Source organism: Carassius auratus, chromosome 40 (assembly GCF_003368295.1).
Source record: "Carassius auratus strain Wakin chromosome 40, ASM336829v1, whole genome shotgun sequence".
Classification (NCBI taxonomy): Eukaryota; Metazoa; Chordata; class Actinopteri; order Cypriniformes; family Cyprinidae; genus Carassius; species Carassius auratus.
Window position 1 is genome coordinate 12,865,052 of NC_039282.1, and position 23,036 is coordinate 12,888,087.

Consider the following 23,036-nt stretch of genomic DNA (forward strand, 5'->3'; position numbering starts at 1 on the left):
TAGTTGAAAGGGGTGTGTTCAAAAAAATAGCAGTGTCTACCTTTGACTGTACAAACTCAAAACTATTTTGTACAAACATTTTTTGTTTCTGGGATTTAGCAATCCTGTGAATCACTAAACTAATATTTAGTTGTATGACCACAGTTTTTTAAAACTGCTTGACATCTGTGTGGCATGGAGTCAACCAACTTGTGGCACCTCTCAGCTGTTATTCCACTCCATGATTCTTTAACAACATTCCACAATTCATTCACATTTCTTGGTTTTGCTTCAGAAACAGCATTTTTGATATCACCCCACAAGTTCTCAATTGGATTAAGGTCTGGAGATTGGGCTGGCCACTCCATAACATTAATTTTGTTGGTTTGGAACCAAGACTTTGCCCGTTTACTAGTGTGTTTTGGGTCATTGTCTTGTTGAAACAACCATTTCAAGGGCATGTCCTCTTCAGCATAGGGCAACATGACCTCTTCAAGTATTTTAACATATGCAAACTGATCCATGATCCCTGGTATGCGATAAATAGGCCCAACACCATAGTAGGAGAAACATGCCCATATCATGATGCTTGCACCTCCATGCTTCACTGTCTTCACTGTGTACTGTGGCTTGAATTCAGAGTTTGGGGGTCGTCTCACAAACTGCCTGTGGCCCTTGGACCCAAAAAGAACAATTTTACTCTCATCAGTCCACAAAATGTTCCTCCATTTCTCTTTAGGCCAGTTGATGTGTTTTTTGGCAAATTGTAACCTCTTCTGCACATGCCTTTTTTTTAACAGAGGGACTTTGCGGGGGATCCTTGAAAATAGATTAGCTTCACACAGACGTCTTCTAACTGTCACAGTACTTACAGGTAACTCCAGACTGTCTTTGATCATCCTGGAGGTGATCATTGGCTGAGCCTTTGCCATTCTGGTTATTCTTCTATCCATTTTGATGGTTGTCTTCCGTTTTCTTCCACGTCTCTCTGGTTTTGCTCTCCATTTTAAGGCATTGGAGATCATTTTAGCTGAACAGCCTATCATTTTTTGCACCTCTTTATAGGTTTTCCCCTCTCTAATCAACTTTTTAATCAAAGTACGCTGTTCTTCTGAACAATGTCTTGAACGACCCATTTTCCTCAGCTTTCAAATGCATGTTCAACAAGTGTTGGCTTCATCCTTAAATAGGGGCCACCTGATTCACACCTGTTTCTTCACAAAATTGATGACCTCAGTGATTGAATGCCACACTGCTATTTTTTTGAACACACCCCTTTCAACTAATTCAACTAATTGCCCAATTGCACAGCCTTAAGAGCGTGCATATCATGAATGCTGGGTCTCATTTGTTTTCTGAAAATCTACTGAACCTACTGGTAACTTGTTTGCCAAGTAGCAATAAAAAAATATACGAAAAACCTTGATTATTCTGGTTAGTCACATTGTACTGCTATTATTTTGAACAAAACTGTATAAACACACACACATACACATTAACTTAAGATTTTTGTAACATAAGTGGTCTTGAGTCGGAGTCTCATGAGTTCAAGAGTGGTTGACATTCAAAAAGAGTCTTTTAGTTTAAACTCCTCTTAACACAAAAAATGTTTTCGTCTTATTCTCACAAACTCCAAAAGCACTAAATGTGACACTATGATGTAAAAAATGGATTCCACATTCTTGCTTAATGTTATTCACAGCATGATGGACGTCAGCGCCTTATATGCAGCATGTGTGTGTACACATGTATGAGTGTTAAAGATACAAATACTGATATGCACAAAGACCTACAAATTTGCAATTTCTATGAAAGAATTCTGTACAGAATTGCAGCATTAACATGAACAGGAGGTTTGCAATAACTTGGTAATCCACCACGTCATGCAGATGATTTCCAGGTCAGGCCAGTTCACAGGAATGACAAAAGGAGCATGGTTAAAAAGAATAATAATAATAATGAAAAAAAAGCTCCTTTTCTCCAAACAATTCTGCAACATGTTTTGGTTTCTTTTACTATGGATGTGCCATAGACAGGATCATGTATCTATTCCATTGTTGTTTTTTCAGTCTTCTGCTCTTAAAATACAATAAAAATGTATTTAGGAAATTGATGTTTCTTTTTTTTAAAGCTACTTGAGAAACAAAACAGTGCAAGAGGTGCGAACAAGTCGCAGGTCGCCCACCGGAGCGCTATAAGAAGGGGTTTGAGGATGATCCTCCTGCAGGAAACTGTGCAGCTGGTGCCCCTGCCTGCAAGAGAGGAGAAAAAACCCTACAGATATAGCTTCAAAATAACATTGGGAATATTATGTAGACTTTATAAAAAATATAATATATTAATAACAATTTTATAACACACACACACACACATATCATTTTACACACCATGAAGGGATTGTTGGCTACTCCAGGCGCAGTCATGTTCTGTCCAAACGGAGTGACTTTACCTGGACCAAATGCAGCAAAACCTCCTGAGAGAGACAAATATGTGAAAAAAAAAGAAATGCATACAACTGAAACATTCTACAAAATGCCGCATGACAGTGGAACAAATTGTAAACCATTAATAAATGGCATTCAAATCTTTGCAGCAAGTCTTTCTCGGCCCCTACCGTTGGGTTGTTGGGGATACGCGTGCTGCTGGGCGAACGGCTGTCCAGGAAACGCCTGCTGGAAGTTTCCACTGAAGCTGGTGGGAAGGTTGTATGCAGCAGCATTTCCAAACCCAGTCGGCATGCTCATGGACGGTGGGCCAAAAGAGGCTGCGGGACACAAAGAGCTCGGCGTTAACATCTCAGTTTGACAAACACATGCTGTGAGATGCAGTGACAATACGGTTCAACTTCGCTTGAAACACACTTAAAAAACAGCTAAACTACCTGAATTAACCTGAATTATTCTTTATCAGTGGATGTCAAATTTTACTTTTTCAGAAATGCAACACTCTACTGACAAGTCATTCACAATAAGCTTAGGAAAAAGGGTCATGTTGACTTTAAGGAAGGACTATTTTTATCCTGAGTACAGAAATCTGTGGCAAAAATTCTGCAAAGATGATGACAAAAACTCCACAGCAAAAAGGAGGAAAGACACTCCAGAACTAACAGTTTCCAATACTCCTAACATTATTCAACATTAGTGGGTCTAGTAATATATTCATATATACTCGTGTGCATATATAGATCAACTGTTTAAAAGTTTGGGGTCAGTACGATTTGTTTTTGGAAAAAGAAACGTATCAAGAGTTTTCACACAACTATTAAACAGCACACTTTATCAACATTAATAAACAAATAATAGCAAATGCCACTTGGCTTGAAATTTTGGACCTATTAAAATACATATATAGATAATTTTCTGTCACAGCTGGAGATCACTGATGTGAACGTCATGAGTTATCAATACTTTATCTGGGGTCCTTCTACCTCAGATGAATGACTATACAAGCATAACTTTCTTTAATGGGATCAAGATGTCTACACAGTTGTGGTCAGTGTAGAATATATAAGACAACTAGTCTACAGTCAATGCCAAGCCCCAGAAAAGGAAGAGAGAATAGGGAGAAAATGAGAGAAAGAGGGAGATTGACATACCGAAGTGGGCCGCAGGGAAAGCCTGACCCAGCAGGGGTCCTAACATGTCAGATCAGCATGTCAAGAACACAACCAGACAAAACCATCAGTCGCAGCACACTCCCTTTCAGCTTTATCTCACTTTTGCTCTATATAAATTTCATGGGACAAAAAAAATCTGCTTCTCAATCACATTTAACCAAAGATGCCTCCCCTTTCTGTCTTTTTTCTTTCTCTGGAACACGAACACACAACATTTATCCGCCGCAGGGATGCAGAGACCCACAAATGTCTGCAGCTCTTCAGAAGTGCCTTTGTATCTCGCAAGTGTGCGAGCGATCTCAAGCTGTTAGCTTCTAGCATGGATACTAGGGGTATCTGACCCACTTAAAACTCTTCCCAAAGCCCTGTTAAATAAATAATGAGACACAAAGCAAGAGCTGCTTAAACACTTTTAAAACTGAGAACAAAGCCTGCTGTGAAATCTGAGCGGATTCTCTGCTAAGCAATGCAAGTTTTCATCGATGAACGCATTTAAACTCTTGAGATTATCAGGTCAACGTGAGCTCCGCCCATACCCGCTGTGGCCACACCCACTCCTGGTACAACTGCTCTTCCATTGGCCTGGAACGGGTTAGTGGGAGCGCCCTGTTGGGCCCCAGGTGCGACGAATGGATTCGACGAAGGCCCTGTTACAACCACAAGTGAGGTGTAAGAGACGCGGTGAAGAAGGTAGATTGGAAATTCCAATAGATCTTAAAGATGCTTACCTCCAAAACCCTGAGGCATGCTGGGTAAACTCTGTTGTGATTGAACTGGAGCAACAGCCCGAGAGGATCCAAACACAGACCTGAATGTGAAAGCGGAAGGAGAGCCTAACACAACTGAGAAAAAAACATTGAGAGGTGAACGGCCACATCTTTTTCAAGTCTCACCCTTGTGCTGTGGTGGCAGTGTTGTAGCCGCTCACGTTTGGTGTGGAGGAACTAAAGACGTTGTCCAGTTCAGCAAGAGCAGCGTAGCGATCGCCGCCCGACAGAGCCGCCTGCGGAGGTGGGGGACCCACACCTGCTGATGGAGGGGCTGAACTTGTGCCTGTGGAGATAAGACATAAAGTGCTTATTTGTTGCCATTTTTGTGCACATGTACCCCAGTTTTTATTTTATAAATGATAAAACATTTTGAAAATATTTATTGTGCTTTGTAGCCTCGCAGAGCATCTGAGGACTAAAAATGCTAAAAATGGTCACACCATGCCTGCATAGGATGGGCTGTAGGAGTGTGAGAAAATGTACCTTGCTCAGGTTTGCTGCCGAACACGTTGGAGAGGGCTGCGTATCGGTCTGCAGGGACACTGGTTGCTTCCACTTTATGCCCCTCTCCCACAGAGTTACTCTTGGTGGAGCTAAATGAGGCGAAATCAGCACTGCACGATTTGGGGAAGTTATCGAAGTTTGCAAAGTTGGCATTAGCTAGTCCTGATGAGCTTCCTGTGAAAAGGAGAGAAAGGATGAGCAAATATGTGACAGAAATGTTAAAGAGCAATGCTGCCTCTAGTTTTTGTTGTTGTGGACCACCTTATGCTATTACCACATTTTGTTTTAATAAATAAAGGATCACTTAATAACGAAGCTAAAAACGTGGAAACCTTAATTTGTATTAATTATTTATATAATAACATTTATACAAGCACGCAGCTTAGAGGGAACACTGACTAAGATTGTCCTAATCTCAGCCTCAGACGTCACGCCTACGTTGGCTGATAGTCTGATGGGTATGAGACACAAAAGTGGAAACACTTCATGAGTGTTGAAGTCGTCATCGGACTTGTTGAATTCTACAAGATTTCCGTGAGACATGTGTCGCGTTCTTTAATGTTGTGTCCGGAAACAAAGAAGCTGTGACCCACAAAATGAAAAGAAGCCCACAATGAAAGAAGAAAGCTGCCATGTTTACAACTGATGACAAGTGCTAATCAGGATCACTTAAACGTTTCAAAAGTATGTGAAATATCTAAAGTTCGTGACATAGAATCTTTCAAATACATCCGTTTTTTTTTTTTTTTTACACATGGGTCTGTTATTGTGGAGATATTTCCACGCCCCAAAACGTGATGTTGAACGAAACCAACTGTGATTGGTTGGTTGAAATGTTGGTTAAACGGCCTCATGAAAAGGTGCCATGAATTCCAGACCTTCAGTCGTCAGTCTGAAGGTCTGGCTATGCAAGATTAAGAGTGTCCTTCTAATCAGAGAGACATCGCAGGAGGATTTATGAGGAGCTATATAAGGGAAATTTGATTTTACACCACTGCAATTAAGGAAAACCACTTCCAAAAGCAAATTAATTGGGGGCTAAGAATGTGTTCGAAAGACAAAGACAGGCACACAAGCTTTGACTTACTGTACACGGCCAGCGGAGGCAGCGATGAGGTAAACTCGCACACACAAGTGATTTCATTTTTTATTTTTTTTTAGAGAGGGATTTAAAGTTTAACTAAAAGGCCAATGAAAAGCAATGTTTAAGAAGCGAGAATGTAAAAAAGCAGCAATGAAAAAAAGACAGAAGCAAAGCAACTATCACATCACAAATGACATCACAAAGAGCCATTTCCTAAAAGAAGAACAGGAGGTAAATGGAAGTTTGTATGCCTGGCTCTGTGTGTGTGTGTGTGTGTGTGTGTGTTATACCTGGTTGTGCGGGCTGAAATGAGGCTTGTGGAGCTGATGGAAATGCTGCTGTATTTGGAGCAGCAGAACTATTGAACGCATCAAAATTCGCAAACTCTGCATTAGAATTTGCATTCTGCACTGCTGGGGTCCACCACAAACAAACAAACAAACAAACAAACAAACAGAAAAGGGGATGAGGAATGAGCATGAAACTAAGGGAAGAACATGTCCAGTCTTTAGGTCAATTTAATTTCTTTCCAGTCAGGAGATTAAGAAAGTTCATCTTAAAAATTCGGTTAATTCTCACATTAACATTCAATCTTGTAAATTTAGAAAATCTAAACCGTAACCGTTCTGACTTCAACACTGGTTGTGTATGAAGACATATTACACACATTGATATAAAGTGGAATGATATAGTGTGTTAAATAACACAAACCTGCTAAAAACACACTTATAAAGAAACTACACAAAAGACATAAAAGTTGACATGAACAGAAACCCAGAATGCACCGACTCCAAATTCAGCCTTGCACATTTTAACAGACAAATGGTGTGTGTGTGTGTGTGTGTGTGTTGACCTCTGTACCTGTTTTCTGACATTAACTGATAAAACGCACAATCATTATCCTCTAGAGATGCCAGTAAGCATTAGTGGTTTTATATTCCATGAGGGGTTTTGCGACAATGACTATCAATAAGTCTACTGCAGCAGCACGATGGGAAACCAGACCACATCACCCTGAACCTTAAAGTACTGCTTTTCAAATGGATGGTTTAGTTTGTTAGTGTAGTGTGAGTGTGTTCTTACCTGAATGACTGTTGAAATGTGCAAAGTTGGCAAAGTTTGCATTGCCTGTGGACTGCGAGTGTGGAGGCGCAAAAATGTCGCCACCTAGATCACTGAGCAGATCGAACTTCCTTTCCTGATGCTGCTGCTGGGTTAGCTGAGTGCGTGACACAACCGGAGACTGAGAGAGCAAAACAATCAAATAAAAGGCATTTATTTAAAATCTAATTCTTTTGAAACATTAAAACATTTTTCCTGACACTGATGTAATGCATCCTTGTTTTAAGTGATTTTATTATTTCACAGTATATAAGTTCAGTTACCTGGCTAGGTGTGTTTTTGTTGAGGTGTAAAGTGGGTACTGATTCCCCCAGTAATATTTTGAGAGGTCGGACCTCTGGAGTGCTGCTGGCGCTGCTAGCAGATGAACCAGAGACAGACGCATGAACTGACGCCACCGTCTTAGCCTGCTCTGGAGGAACATACCTGAAAGAAAAGAATTGAAGACATTTAAATGAGCAGAGCACATACACACAACCATGTGTTGACTTTATCCTTATGACACCAAGAAAAATATTTGCCTATGGAAATTTAATCTCAGAGGTGTACAGTGAACAATAGGAAAGTTTCAGGAAATACCAGGATAGAATTACACCATATAACACCACTATTGAAAAAAAGGTGCAGATCAAGACTATGAGATCTACTTACTTGTGGGTTTCAGTTTGTATTAGTATTTTATTTTCACATTATAAAATAACTTTTCACATTTATTTATTTGCTTGATTTGTATTAAGTGGGATAAAGTACAACCCACTTTACATAGTGGTTTATTGCGTGTTATTACACGGCTCTGTGGAATACTTGATTCTGATTGGTCATTCGCGACATTCTGAGGCATGTTATCCCTTGATAACAACCGGTAAAAGCTAATAACACAGGCTCATCCGGGTAACAGAGGTCGGCGCTGTGCTCTTGCTAGGAACATTTTTTTCTTATTTATGTGGTGAAATGTTGTGTAATAAGTGGTTTAACTTCAATGTTTCCCAAGAGGTTAAATATCCATCTAGTTTAAACTTGCCGCTTGCTTGCAACTGCTGTGTCAATGAAGCGTTCAAATATTTAAAGTCAAATCAATATTTTGTGTCTAATTATTTACTTATGTGACAAGTAACCATGTGATAAGCGGATAATGTACGCTTCGCATCGGGGGCCTGATCACCCTGTTGGGGTTTATTATGAGAGACGAACCGGCTGAATGTACATTTTCCCTAACATAATGATGACTGGCTGTGCATGATTCCTAAGATAAATATCAAATATAATAATCAACATTTCAGCCCATATTGTTTCTCACCATCGTTTCTTTTCGTATTTGTCCTGAAGAAACTCTTTGACTTTCTGAGGGTCTCTAAAGTCTGGGATTGTCAAGTTTCTGTCCTCATAAAGGCCAAGCCATATCTGTTTGCATGCCTGCATATACAGGAAAACACAAAGAGAGAGCTCATCAGACATTCATAGAGCAAATATACCATAAACGTGAAACAGAGAGTCATCTGTCAGAAATCATGAACATTTTAAAGAGCAATACAGTCACTTTAATCCTCAGTTTATAAGAAGGAAGACAGAAAAAACATGTCTGTGAAAAAACAATACAGGCATTCATACGAGGGAAAGTCTTGCTTTAAATACACACGTGCTTACTCACACATACACATTCTCAAGAAGGAAACCAATACCTCAAGATGACATTTCAGAAAACATTTAAATAAACTTTTCTTGTGGAGTCAAACACACATGCACTCAGATAAAAACTGATAAAAAGCGAAGTCTAAAAGGCTTCACAACCACTATATGCCAAGTAAGTGTGTAAGCTCTCACGGTACTGAAGACACTGCCTCCATTTAGATACAATTAATGCAGACACACATTTGTGTGTGTAAACACACACACCCTTTGGAAACAGTGGTAGCAGCTTATTAATTATGAATAGGAACAGCAGAGTGAAAACTACATTATCACTTGACTTGAGGAGCCTCACAGACACTGAAGAAAGGGCTCTACGAATATCAGACATTACATGTGTTAAAACTTTGTTTGTATGAACTGACATTGCTGGTCCAAGAGAGCCCAGGCTGGGCTCATTCATGAATTAAATCCAAAACTGACCCAAAAATCTGTGAAGCTGCCTTCATCAGTTCAGAATGGCATACTAGCTAAACTAACCAATGCGTTTTGAAACAACATTTTTTGTTGTCACATGAGGGGTCACAACCAACAAAATACTGAATAAAACACTGATAAACTATACAGAAACTAAAATTCTGTATAACTGCCTTTGATAAACTTATGATAGGGTTATAAACTGCTGAAAATAAAACAAAATGATTTCTGAAGGATCATGTGACACTCAAGACAGTAATGGCGGATGAAAATTCAGTTTTTCTATTAGAGGAATTAATTACATTTAAAAATATATTCAAATAGATTTTTTTATTGCAATAATATTTCACAACATTGCTGTTATACTGTTTTGTTTATCAGATAAAGTCTGTGGGAGCACAAGAGACTTGCAAAAAACATTACAAAATCTTACCGACCTCAAACTTTTAATGGTAGTGTATCTTGTGTTGTTCATAAAGATTGTTTGTGCAATCAGACTCTGCAATATTTTGCCACAAATTAATGTTATCTTTGAAAGCTAGACAAATTACTGAAGATCTGCCAACATCACTATCGTGACACCCTCTCATTGTCGAAAACCAAATCAGAAGTTAAAACTGACAGATGCTGTGAGATTTTAATACACCAAACCTGCTGAGTTCGAATTGGACCAACATAAAACAAAGTCACAACACAAAATGCCCGCACACACACACATGAGACACAGAGCACTCAAATAAGAGTCTTCTCAACAAGAAACCAATTCCAGCTCATCCTCATAAATCAGGCCTCACGAGATGGGAAAAATCCCAGGAATGTTGAGTTAAACCGTGACGGAGAAAGGGAATTGGGGAGATGAAAAGTGGTCTTGTCGCCTAGAAGCAGCTCTTAGACAATACAGACTTGGATTTTAGAAGAAACCGCACCTGCCTTCAAAAAATAAAAGGCCAAATAAAAATAACAAATTAAATAAAACCATCTAGAACTGCCAACAATGCTAACAATTTGGAAGCTGTAATCCACTGTTCGAGCTGCGCATGTGTTCAAGTTGAAAAGAAATCCCAGTAATTCCTGTTATCTTATCACAGACGCATGACTTGTTACCCCGTAAATCATAAACTCATCAGCGTCCAGATATCAGCACGCACAGTCCACAAAGATGACGACACATTTGCCATGTCAATAAAAACATCACTGCACTTTCCACCATGCCATCATCAGTTACCTCATTTCCATGCTTCTGTAGAAATTCTATTTCCTGTTGCGTGAAGGTCGTCATGGAGATGGACTTCACTCTGTGGGGGGGATTCAGGCCTCGTCTAAAGGGGAGAAAAAAAAAAAAAAAGAGATACGAGATAAAATAACACGTTATTCAAATAAATTGATTGCAGTGTGAATTCGATTTTCTGCTCCCTCTTGTCGTAACTCTTCATTACAAACCTGCCATTACACACAGATCTAGGACAAGGACAAAGTCAGACTTGGCACTTCTCCAGAAAGAAAACCGAGAAAACGAGAGCATATGTGTGTTTGAGGGGGTGGAAGAGAGTGATAGTGTAAAGAGAGAGGTGAGCTTATTCCACCTATGAATAATTTTGTTATTGGTATTTCAGAAGATGTTGTAATTAACTGTAGGAAACTGAATTTTCTTCAAACCCAGAATTTCTGACTTAAAAGGCATGTAAACTAAAGAATCATGGCAGAATGAGGGTCATAATTAAGCCATTTAAAGAGGTGAAAGGCTTTATATCATTCATAACCAGAACAAGAATGCTAACATATACTTTATAAAGCATCAATTAAACACACAAGGACTTAATCATGAATCTGTGTAAATTTCATAAAACCATTCTTACTTAAATTGTCCTGTTGAAAGGAATGCAACAATTTAGAAGGATGGTTTATAACGGATTATTACACGGCTCTGTGGAATACTTGATTCTGATTGGTCAGTTGTGACATTTCAAAGTATGTTATACCTCAGTAACAACCGGAGAAAGCTGATAACACAGGCTCATCCGGGTATCTAAAGTCGGAGCCATACTCTTGCTAGTAACAGTTTTTCTTGGTGGATGCTTTGCGTTCATTTAGCTTACAAAATATTAAAACTTCAAAATCGCATCCAATTATTTCTTTATGGCATCGTGGAATCGCTCTCTCGTTTCATTCAAACGCAGCTGCTGCCTTTTAGCTACGATTGTCTTGTACGCTGTAATGGATTATAAGATAACTAACAAACTTGTAAGATTTAAAAAAAAAAAAAAAAAACTTAAATTTTTTTTTGCCGTATTTATGTGGTAAAATGTTGTGTAATAAATGGTTTGCCTGCAAAGTTTCCCTTAAATGTCAGTCTAGTTTGGACTTGCCACTTCCAAGCAACTGCTGTGTTCATGGAGCGTTCAAATATTTCAACTCAAATCAATATTTCGTGTCTAATTATTTACTTGTGACAAGTAGCTGTGTAATAAGCAGGATAATGTACATCCAAACGGTTGTTATCTCAGAATAAACCCTTTCGGGCTGATACAGGATTCCACCTGATCACCCTGTCGGGGTTTATTCTGAGATAACAATCAGCTGGATGCACACAATCACTTACATTATAAATTAATTCTTATTTTTCGATAAATTTCATCTTTATAATACTGTAAAAGAAAAGAAAATATGTAGACTACCACTGATGATCATACAGTAAAAAGTAATTTTATAAAAATATTACATCTTAAACTTTTCAATTTTAATACATTTAAAAATTTCATTTATTTCTATGATGTTAAAGTCGATTTTTCAGAAATCATTCTAATATGCCGATTTAGTGCTCAAACATTTCTTATTATTATTCATGTTGTTATTAACAATTTATGTTCCTGTTGCTTAATATTTTTGTGGAAGTCATGATTTGTTTTTCTATTTTAAAATTCTATGATGAATATGAAGTTTAACTGAAATGGAAACATTATGAATGTGTTTACATTGCAAAGAACTTGCCGGGAATAACTATATAAGAAACTGAAGATGACTGGAGGAGCATCTGATGATTCAATGTGTCTTTGAAGGAGTCTGTGCATCGTGTTTATTCCACAGCCTCATGATCTCTGAATGCCCAAGAGCCAAACATGTGTGAGTGCTGGCCATTTGAAAGCCTGTTTCCTTCCTGTATTTACCCTGTTAGCATGTTCAGATTTGCTCTCTAGGGATCAGAGTCTGTGTACTGCAGGAGACGTTGCCTCTGATTCTCTTACGCATCTATTTTGTTATTTCCATCACCTGATCTCTTCCCTTTTCTTTCATCTATTGATGACATTTGCAGCAAATAACTAACAGGAAGTTAATTTAGGTATTTTAAGGAACAGTTGTCCCAGTACACGATCTCCTGTTTTTCATGGAGCACCATTTTCATTTTTGGCTGAACTACTCCTTTAAGTCTCACACACACACCTGTTTCTATGCCAGCATGATAGGAGGGAGCATTTAGTACGTGTGCATGTATGGAAAAGACATTTAACATTACTCCCCTGTCCCTCTGTGCTGAAACGGGTGACAGATCATCTGACACCTGAGCAGCAACAGATGTTCAAAACACCATTCACACATACACACCCCCTCGAAACCTCCAGAAGGCACATATACACACACCAGCTCACCACTTCTGCACTAACAATCGCTGCCTGTTTGCATGTGGTAATGCAAGTTCTCTGGTAAATTCCCCAAAACTATTTCCCACCCTTAGGGAAGCCACCTGTTACTTCCTCTACATTATTTTATGTGTGTGTGTGTATGTCCCTATGGAGATGTGAGGCATCCAGTGATAAATCCTGAAGGGCATGAACAGCAAGGCCTTGGTAATATTAGACCAAGTGCTAAATTATTCACACGACCTGCTGTGGGCCATTGGCATGGGGTTGGGATTCTGTAACCATTGCCGCCAAGAACCAGTCGGCAAAATTTCTTCAAGCTGAACGTCAAACTAACTCAAGTCCCAAAAACTGCCTGAAACCAACAGCACCAGGAATAATTCTTCAGAGGCCTCATCATAGAATAATGTGTGATGATTGTGCAAATGCTCTACGAAAATGTATTTACATTAATTAATTTGACAGCTGCTTCAATTCAAGGTTACTTACAGTGCATCTTAGGAAGAAGAAATCTCTTAAAAGTAACCTGAAGTGCCTTGCTCAAAACCACAGTGGTAAAATCGTGCATATAAATAGTTAATCTAAAACTAAAAATAGCCATCATTTGCTTAGCCTCATGTGTCAAACCTGTATGACTTTCATCTGTGGAAAATAAGAGAAGTTGTTTAGCAGAATTTCATGCTGGACACAAGCTAAAATTGGCCAGTAAACATAAAATGCAAACAGAGAAATAAATGCATTCCTTAAATTTCACATATTTAATATTTGTTGAAATCATCCCCTGAACTTTCTGTACTGAAATGGGATTGACCTCTAAGTGAGAAAATGGTCTCTGGTCATTCAGCCTGCATTCTAAAAAAAGAAGATCCTCACTTTATCAGGCGAAAAGACGACACACTTCCGTCATGAACATAGACGAGACTGCACAACAGAGACTGGCTAAACACATGAGCATAATCATGATGTCTTCTTAGGGGCGGGGCTTGTAGAGAAAGCATCCAATTACATTTATGAATCACCGCATAAGTCTTTGATTAATTACACACACACTTACAAAAACAAAAAAAAGAGAGATTTAATTAGAATCACCACCAGGACAACTGAACATTATTTAGATCAGGATTCAGGACAGCTAGATGGATTCACACCTATCTTGGGTGGCACTGCCAAATGAATGACCCTGACACACATACTACACAAACATGTCAGAGAGACACAGGCCTGATCCCACGTGTACTGGGTTACTTGCATTTGTTCCATGGGTTTTTATTTGACTAAAGTGCTGCCACTCAGTGCAGTGTTCAAAAGAGAGCTGATGTTTTGTTTTAATGTTTGATATGGAAAGTTAGCTAACAGTGCCTAAGGCCAATGCTTAACCTTTAAAGAGTAGCATGTGAGAAAGCCATTTTAGCTTGTGGCGAGAAGCTCTGGAATCGACTTCACATACTGGGTGAGCCTGCAGATGCCGCATCTGGTTTCATTAATGAGAAAAGCCAAGAGTGTGAAGTGTGCTTGTGTGACTGGTGGTTGTGTGTGTGTGTGTCATAGAGTTTACTCAATACTAGTTCCTTTCTTAAGAAATCACTGCAAGCAGAAATCATGAAACTTCCTCTGAACACATCAATGCAAGTCATCAACAAGCCCACAACACACACACACACACACGTTCACAAAACAATAAAACCTCTGACATAGCATGTCTTGAGGAAGGTATTACGATAGACTACAATTGAAAAGTTTGTTCTCAGAAAGATTTTTTAATTTCTTTTTTTAAAGAAAGTAATTATTTTAATTAACAAGGATGTATTAAAATGCATTTATAATTTTTCAAAAAGAGTTCCATTTTAAATAAAGGCCATTTTTACAAATTAAACCTGAAAAAGATGTAGTACTATTGCGACAAAAGTATTTCTAAAGGGTCATGACTCATGTGACATTGAAAACTGGAGTAATAACTGCTGACAATTCAGCTTTGCCACCACAGAAATAAATTACATTTTAAAATATATTTTAAAATAAAAAAAATATTTTAAAGTGTAATCATCTTATTTCATAAGATTTCATAAAAAATAAATGCATGAAAAAAAAAAAAAAAAAAAAAACTTACCAAGCCCAAAGTTTTGAAAAGTAGTGTACAAACTACTCACCAAACCAGTTGCACAACTACATATTAACCTTTAGAACACCTTTTATAAACAATATTTACATGCGACATACCAGATAATGCCCTTTAGCCATTACATCACAATACAGCATGGCTATGAGTGCCTTATTGCATTTATAAAATTATAACTGCTTAAAGGGATAGTTCACCCAAAAATGAAAATTTGATGTTTATCTGCTTACATCCAAGATGTAGGTCACTTTGTTTCTTCAATAGAACTGGGATAAACGATTATTTTTTAAACGATTAATCTAGCGAATATTTTTTCGATGCATCGATTAATCTAACGATTAATTTTTTCAGACCGATTCGATTTCGATTATCTCCCCGTTACTTGACTACTAACAATTTATACATGTTGATTTACATATCTGAATGAAAAAAACATGAATTCCTTAACACTGCAATAGATGTTTATTGCTCTTAAAATTACAAAATAAAAGACTGACTAAGAATGCATTAATTTGCACTTGTATAGAGATAGCATTCAATAAAGCCTTGAAAACACATAGCTTACTGAAACAAGATAACTGAACACATAGGGCCTAGCTTACTGAAAAAAAGCTCTTCTTTCAGATGAAAATAACAACAACTTGATGTCTAGCATTCAATAAAAAAGGTCACCCAAAATACTTGTTTAGGGCAATTGAAAGAATACAGTAACCAATGTTAACTTGAGGGCTTTAAGCTAATACAGAGAGTACCCCCCCCCCAAAAAAAAAAAAAAAAATGCTCCATGTGAAACTTTGGCGTTCCGCCCTTTTTCTATCGTGTCTAATGATTTTGGTTAATATGCACGAGACAGAGAGAGAGAGAGAGAGAGAGAGAGAGAGAGAGAGAGAGCAAGGCAGCGCTCGTGTAGTTTGAAGACTGTGAGTGCGCGAGCGCGCGTGAAACTTTGGTGTTTCGCCCTTTTTCTATGGTGTTTAATGATTTTGATTAATATGCACAAGGGAGAGAGAGAGCAAGAAGCGCTCGTGTTGTTTGAAGACTGAGTGTGCGCGCGCAGCCGGGGCTCTCTCTCGTACGCGCCGTCAGGCGCAGCAGTCATTCTATTCTACATCACTCACCGATCAAATAAGGCTTTGACAGCCGCCAAAAAAAAAGATCAATGCAGAAAAACCCCTGGATTGGTTATATAACGTTGGACAGAATGTTGATCCGGCCATCGCGTATATTTAGCGAACATAAGGTAAACGTTTTGCAAACGTTTTTTAGAGAAATAAAAACAGGTCGACGAATCGATGCGCATATTTTGCGTCGACATATTTTTTGCGTCGAGGTCATCGTCCCAGTCCTAATTCCCATCCACTTACATTACAAGAATGATAGACTGCAACAGTTTGAGCTAAAAATCTCAGTGGGTGCTCTACTGAAGAAACGGTCACCTACATCTTGGATGCCCTGGAGTAGGCAGATAAACATCAAATTTAAATTTTTGGGTGAACTATCCCATAAAAATTACAAAATTTTATGATGCAAAGATAAAATGTTAAAGAGGTTAAAAGTTAAGGATAAATGCAAAAAATGAATTACATCTAAATGTATAAAGAGTAATACTGTACTTTTTTTCTGCATTAAACCAGGCAGCAGGAAATGTCACATGCCTAAACTATAATGTGTTGCACAAGATGATGGTCAAAATCAAGACAAGACCTGCAGTGAACAGAGGTGAACAAGATGAAGAGAACAGGAATGAGAGAAAAAAAGAAAAAGTATGTGGGTAAGAGAGAGAGTAAGTGGGAAGGGGGAGAGACAGAAAGAGAGATAAAGCAAGACGGTGAGAGAAATGGACCCACCCTGCACTGGAATGTGTTTGCCCAGTAACTGACCCCACCGTAAAACTAACAGGGAAGTGTTTGTGGGAAGCTCGACTTCACCCAATCTCTACTCAGGTAACACTCCTCTTTCTCAGGCCAAAGATCGGTGTTCCTGCTCAGATGTTCATGAAAGGAAATCATGTTGGTCAGCTGATATGGCTTCTCCCAGTAATGCTTGTCATGATATCTTATGAGCAGGATGATCAATGGCCAATATTATACTGATAATATACAGTATAGGGTGAATCCAGGTAAATTAGGTCTATATCGGACACTGAAATTTTATTTTTATTTTTTTACTGGAGTTTGCCCTACATAAAACAATGATAGCACTCATGATGGAACAAATATTTCACAATAAAAAATAACAATAATTTGAATTAAAAAACAGCATAAATTTCAGACCTACTGTGATTTTAACCACCAAATGCAGTGAATATGTGAGAAGTGTGAGTGGAGCAATGGCCTTTCACACATACACACAAGCCCTGACACAGCTCTGAAGTGAGAGGACAATGTGTACTTCCTGTCCTGTTTCCACTTCCTGTGCACACGCAGACCACATGCTACTGACGCAGCAAATACTTGACATACACTTCCTTTTCAAGAAATTTATATTCACTGGATATGGTCATAAGTACGAGGCAGAGAAGGATCAGAGTGATAATAAATGCACAGATGAGAATGTGTGATTAGAGTTCAGATCAGGTGAAAGGAAAAGCAGCAAAATGACTACAAGATATCAGTCACAAACACAGAGCTGAAGAAATCAAGTGTTGGGATGACCGAGGACATAGAGCATATAATGAAGAACGAATAACATGCTAAAGTAAAGTGTAATTTTTGGGGGTTAGGATATAGAACACAATAATGACTTGTTCAGAATAAAATATCAGCTTACAATTAAGATCGATGTCTGAAATTTGTATACTGTATACAAACAATCATTTTAAATAATAAAAAGTATGAAAAATAAAATAAGACATTTTATTCATTTGAGATTTGCTAAAGATTATATTTAGCAGTGCTTATTTAATTATTAGTGTTTTTAAAGATTAAAACTAAATTGAAAGATTAAAGTTAAAAACTAAAGCAAAATTGAGCAATAGATGATGGTTAATTACCTGCAAAATTAATATCCAAAATCGATGGATGTATAAAAAAATAAAAATAAAATCTCCAATGTGACAAGAAAGCATGCCTAGTTTCTAACAAAATTCACTTAAAATCTTCAATCAAATGAATTGACACCCAATTCAGCACTGAAAAGATTTGAAAAACGCTGTGTGAAAGCAGCATGGCAAAATCTACATTCAGTTCTTCAGGATTAAAATTGGGAATCACTGGCACACTTGTGAATAAGGCAAAGCCAGAGGACCATCTCCCCATGCAAACGCCCTAATTAAAATCCAACTCTTAATAGCTCATACACTAACAGCTTTAAATTTTAATCGTTCACTTTTCCATAACCCACACAAGAGAAAAGTGCATATACTCTGCCTTTGACTACAATGTGCCTTAAGCTAAAAATGATGTGTAATAAGGCTAAAACGGCTAAATGCACAAGTGCAAAGAGTGTGTTAATAAGTACAAAGTTACATATTTGCAGACCAGTTGTGAGGAGAATCGCATGCTTTGGCTGACTGACATCTGGTGCATACGCTCCAGTGCAGTGAGCCGACGTCTCTCTGGTGATACTGAAGTCATTTTAGAAGCTTGTGCTTAGAAAAGAACCCAATTATCTCCTCTGATGGAGTTTACCAGGACAGTCATTGTTCACAGACACCCCTAGCAATGGTGGGACATCTATAGACAGTTGGATACTTACAAAGACATATACATAGTAATGATATAGCGAAAAACAAGCTAGCATTTTTGCACTTCCGGGTCCATCATCCCAAAGTCAGTGGGTCTGTGGTTAGTTTAGCATATTTTCATGTAATAACCCATGAATGGAAAAATCTTTTTCATCAATGGAACCAGCGTTTAGGGGTCGACCGATATGTGTTTTTCAGGGCTGATGCCGATACCAATTATTACAGATCAAGTAGACCAATAACCAATATTTTGAACTGATATATACTGTATGTCTGGTGTAAAAATGTTAATTAATGTCAAGATTAACAATAACAAGGGCTCTGAGAAAAACTTTAAATGCTTTTAAATTATTTCAATGGCAAATCGGTTTTAAAAAAAGACAGATAACCATAAAAAAAGCTTAATATCGTTGTCGATAGTCAGTCGACACCTACCCGTCGCAGGCATGATGCTAATTTTCAACCAAAATAGGCCTACCAAAATCAGTCATCCATTGTTACTTTTTAGTTAGTTTAGTTTAATGGCTATCAGAGTGATCCACAACTAGCTGTCAGCCCTCACAGCTAGGCTCAGGCTTGTTCAAATACACCGTTTCCAAATGAACTAACATGTTCCTGAACCCCTCTCCTCATTCCAGGATTCCAGAAGTGTTCAGCTAGATCAACACACTCATATTTATTTTATTTGCTCAATCAATCGCACCCATCTCACTATCCCCTCTACTCTGCTTTTTTGTAGAGTTGATGAACATTTCTTTGTAATTTTTTAGAATGGTCACTCAGAATGACATTCCAGAAATCTCAGTATCTGGACAACAGGAGGACATCAGACCACACCCCACTAAAGCAAGACCATTTATCAATAGCTTTACCCAGAAACCATGCCAATATATCAAACTGCTTTTTGCCTTTCTCTCTGAAATGCTAACAGGGAAGGCAGATTGTTCCAGCGCTTTCGTGGGATACAGTGAGAGATCATTCTCAAACATCGCGTTGATTTTTGAGCGAGTGGCTCAAATGTAACTCTTTGGACCCAAGACAATTGCAAGACTCTTCTAAAAACTCAAAGATGTAAATATCCTCAAGTCTAACAGAACTGTCTTCTCATCCCCTTGACTGCTGGGAAATCAAACCCTTTTTTTAAGCAAACCCTTATCATTTTTCAGACGTGACTAGTTCAGACAAGTTTAGACTCTATGAGACAACTCATCAGAAACACAGCTTTAAAGAACACAGCCAATTCAGAAGAAAACACATTGTGCAATACCAATAAAGAGTGTTAATCACTGCAAAAAGAAATAAATAATAATATAATAAAATAAAACCTTTCCAATTAATTTTAATTAGTCAAGTAACCTCCATTAGACCACTTAAGACAGACTGACCCATGTGCAACAAAGGTGATTCCTATTAATTCAGGGAACCATGGCTGTCCGCTTCATAGATGCAATGAAGGAATGTGGTTTGCTTATTTATCATTTACTTAAACTCAAGAAACTCTGCATCACATACTTGCAGGATGACTCTTGCAATCTGAATTAAAAAGGCATTATTTGAGGAGCATTTCCAACTCTAATGCAAAATCCCCTGCACTAGATGCCTGTTACACAACAGGGCTGAAATACTGATACAGGACACACAACTGTTCACCATAACAGCTAAATTCATAAATTATCTATCGAAGACACAACGGCACTTTAAAATGCATCATTCAATTAAGGTTCTGCCGATTTAATGGCATGTTTCAGCATTCATTACCATGCCAATTTGATGTTTATCAACTAACAAGGAAGAGTAAATTACGTGGAAAAGGAATTCCGTGTAAAAATCGAAACTACACAAGGACTCCGATATCCTTGTGTATCCGATATCAAAACTGAAGAATGCCAACAACAGACCAGGATGACCATATGTACCTATGTTATCCACACTAGACATTTTAAACCTTTCAAATGCCTCACACCCCAAATATGATCATGAAGCCCCTCTAATTCCAAAATGTTAAAAGCAGAGTTAAGTTTTCATTAACAAAGACTAAACTTATTAATATTATAAATATTCATTTTTTGTGGAAAATGTACATTTCTATTATTTCTACTATTACTAATCTTTTAATTCAAAAATATTTAGTTTGACTTACAATCAAATCATAAAAATAATATGAATAAATTATCAACATATTTTTTTCATATTTTAATACACCAGTACAGTACAATATTGTGTAGACAGCAAGACCAATATCTAAAAAATAATAATAAAAAAACCTGAATCTCTAACTAACTCTTCAATATAGTACTGTACTTATAATAATAATTTTTCAAATACATTTATTTTGATTCCTTTTATTACATTTTAAACAATAATTTTCTCTAAACTCTTTCACAGATCACCTAGCACTCCTCTGATCTACACCATAAAAAGCAACTTGAAGAATAAATTCAGCTTCATTTGAGGATTTACCAAGCCCTCCGCTATCAGGACAACACTGCAGGGGGTGAACACACCCTTTATCTCTCACTATCCAGCTCTTCCACGTGCTGTACAGAGCTTTATCTGAACCACACGGGCCAGTCCTTACTGCTAGACACATGAGCACGAAAAGACCAGGGATAAACCCACAGGTAGCTGCTCAAGTTTGCTTGAGAGGAAGACACATATGAGGTTACTGCATTAATAGCCCAGCCACACACCAATAACGCCTGGTTAACTGACAGATTACCAACCCCCAAGAAGACCCAGATCCCCATTCACCCACCCTTATTTACATGTTAAACCTCCTAACCTCCTAACAATAACATTGATGTAGATGAACCAACAGCTGGGTTTAAAACGTTCTGTCTAGAGTTGCCTAACTAGACATGTTTATGTCGTCACTGGCGTTAAACAACGCGGTTTTGATGTCTAGATAGGCAGCCCACTACGGTTTGACAAAGCCGGGGTGTGAAAATAAAGAGGCTCAGACAGAGACAGACAGGAGGGTGGCTCACAGGATGCCCGAGCAGGAGGTGCAGACGAACGAGCCCACGGTCATGTTGGCGTAGGTCGGCCCGCGCTGGTCGCAGTCGAAGCACTTTCGGTTGGGCGCCAGACTCGTCATTTCCCGCAGCATCTTCAGGTGTTTTTCCTCCTGTTTTCGCTTCGCGCTGGCTGCCATGGCCGTTAATATGACGTCGGGCTATTAAAAATATATAATACAATACAAATCCAATATGTGTTTGGTATTAGACAGGATCTTCCTTTAAGTCGTATCAACGGGAAAGGGACTGGAGTTCTTCAGAAGGGCTTCACGTTTCGTGAACGACGGCCAAAAAGCGCCGTAGTGAAGAGAGAAGGGTCCTGAAGAGCAAGGCAGCCCGCACAGTCTACTTTCACTGCCACGGTGTGAGCGACTCAACGGCCAGCCCTCCCACTCTGTATTCACTCGTGACTCAAAGCGTGCAGTTTAACATAACGACCAACAGGGGGCGAGAAGTACTAAACGGAAGGGCTACCAAAGGACTTTAAAACTGTCCATAAGACTTGTTGTGCGCTGTAAATCTATTTCGAAATATAATATATATATATATATATATATATATATATATATATATATATATATATATATATATATATATATATACTCATAAAAGATTCGCTCAATATTCGTACGCTATTACTGAGAAGAAAACATGATGTTTTTGTGTAACAAACCCACTAGCACCAGAGCGAGAACCCTAGTAACGGATCAGAGCAAGACTAGCTAGGACCACGTGACCATAATCGAGCCCCGCCCACAAGACTTCTCGAGTGCACGCTCTAGCTCTCATTTGAATGTTCTTAACCCACGGCGCCCTCTAGAGGAAGACATGGACGGCTCGCAGTAACACAGCCGCGTTTAAACCGGCTTGAACTCTCTGCAAGAGTGACCTAGTTCAGAGGATTTGGCTCGCAGAAAACATAAATCGAGTTTATTAAAAGATGGACATGAATATGTCATGAATAAATTTTGAAAGATTGAAATAGTTTGCTTGTATATCATACAATTGCTTGTAATAATCTGTCTTATATACAACGTATACAAAAACCTTTTTACAGTATACACCATTTTTCAGTATAATTTAGACATAATACCCCCAAGAATCCCTCTGTCTATACAATGCATGTAAATACAAAAGTTACGGTAATGTGTTAAAGAAATCAGTGATGGGAAGAAAGACACCTAAAGGAAGACCTACCAGATGATTCTATAAATGATTTTTAAGTTAAATTCTAAGTTACAGATTGGTCTATTTTATATAAAAGTTTGGCTGGCTTTTAAAACAAATTATCATGATTGTTTGCTCATCAGGGTTCATCAAGATTAGAGCCGTAGCAAGATGGATAAAATAATAGGAGGAAAATTTTATAACACACGGAATCAAAAAATTATTTTGAAAATGATTT

The 23,036-nt window shown here is 38.1% G+C and overlaps 1 protein-coding gene across 4 annotated transcripts; it reads right to left on the reverse strand.

Annotated features, from left to right (window-relative positions):
* Positions 1-1,548: 1,548 nt before the first annotated feature.
* LOC113058629 (arf-GAP domain and FG repeat-containing protein 1-like) lies at positions 1,549-22,013 on the reverse strand. Of its 4 annotated transcripts, none has more exons than XM_026226682.1 (13): positions 21,602-22,012; positions 10,404-10,497; positions 8,373-8,488; positions 7,339-7,501; positions 7,037-7,196; positions 6,244-6,363; positions 4,849-5,043; positions 4,489-4,648; positions 4,324-4,403; positions 4,132-4,242; positions 2,594-2,743; positions 2,367-2,452; positions 1,549-2,231 (listed from the first exon to the last, which is right to left on the reverse strand). In XM_026226682.1, exons 1-13 carry the CDS (start codon positions 21,766-21,768, stop codon positions 2,172-2,174), a joined length of 1,662 nt encoding a protein of 553 aa, XP_026082467.1. In that variant the 5' UTR covers positions 21,769-22,012; the 3' UTR covers positions 1,549-2,171. The 4 variants fall into 4 exon arrangements, with proteins under 4 accessions (XP_026082467.1, XP_026082466.1, XP_026082470.1 ...); XM_026226681.1 differs by having other exon boundaries at positions 6,244-6,366; XM_026226685.1 differs by lacking the exon at positions 6,244-6,363 and having other exon boundaries at positions 21,602-22,013.
* Between the last annotated feature and the right edge of the window lie 1,023 nt (positions 22,014-23,036).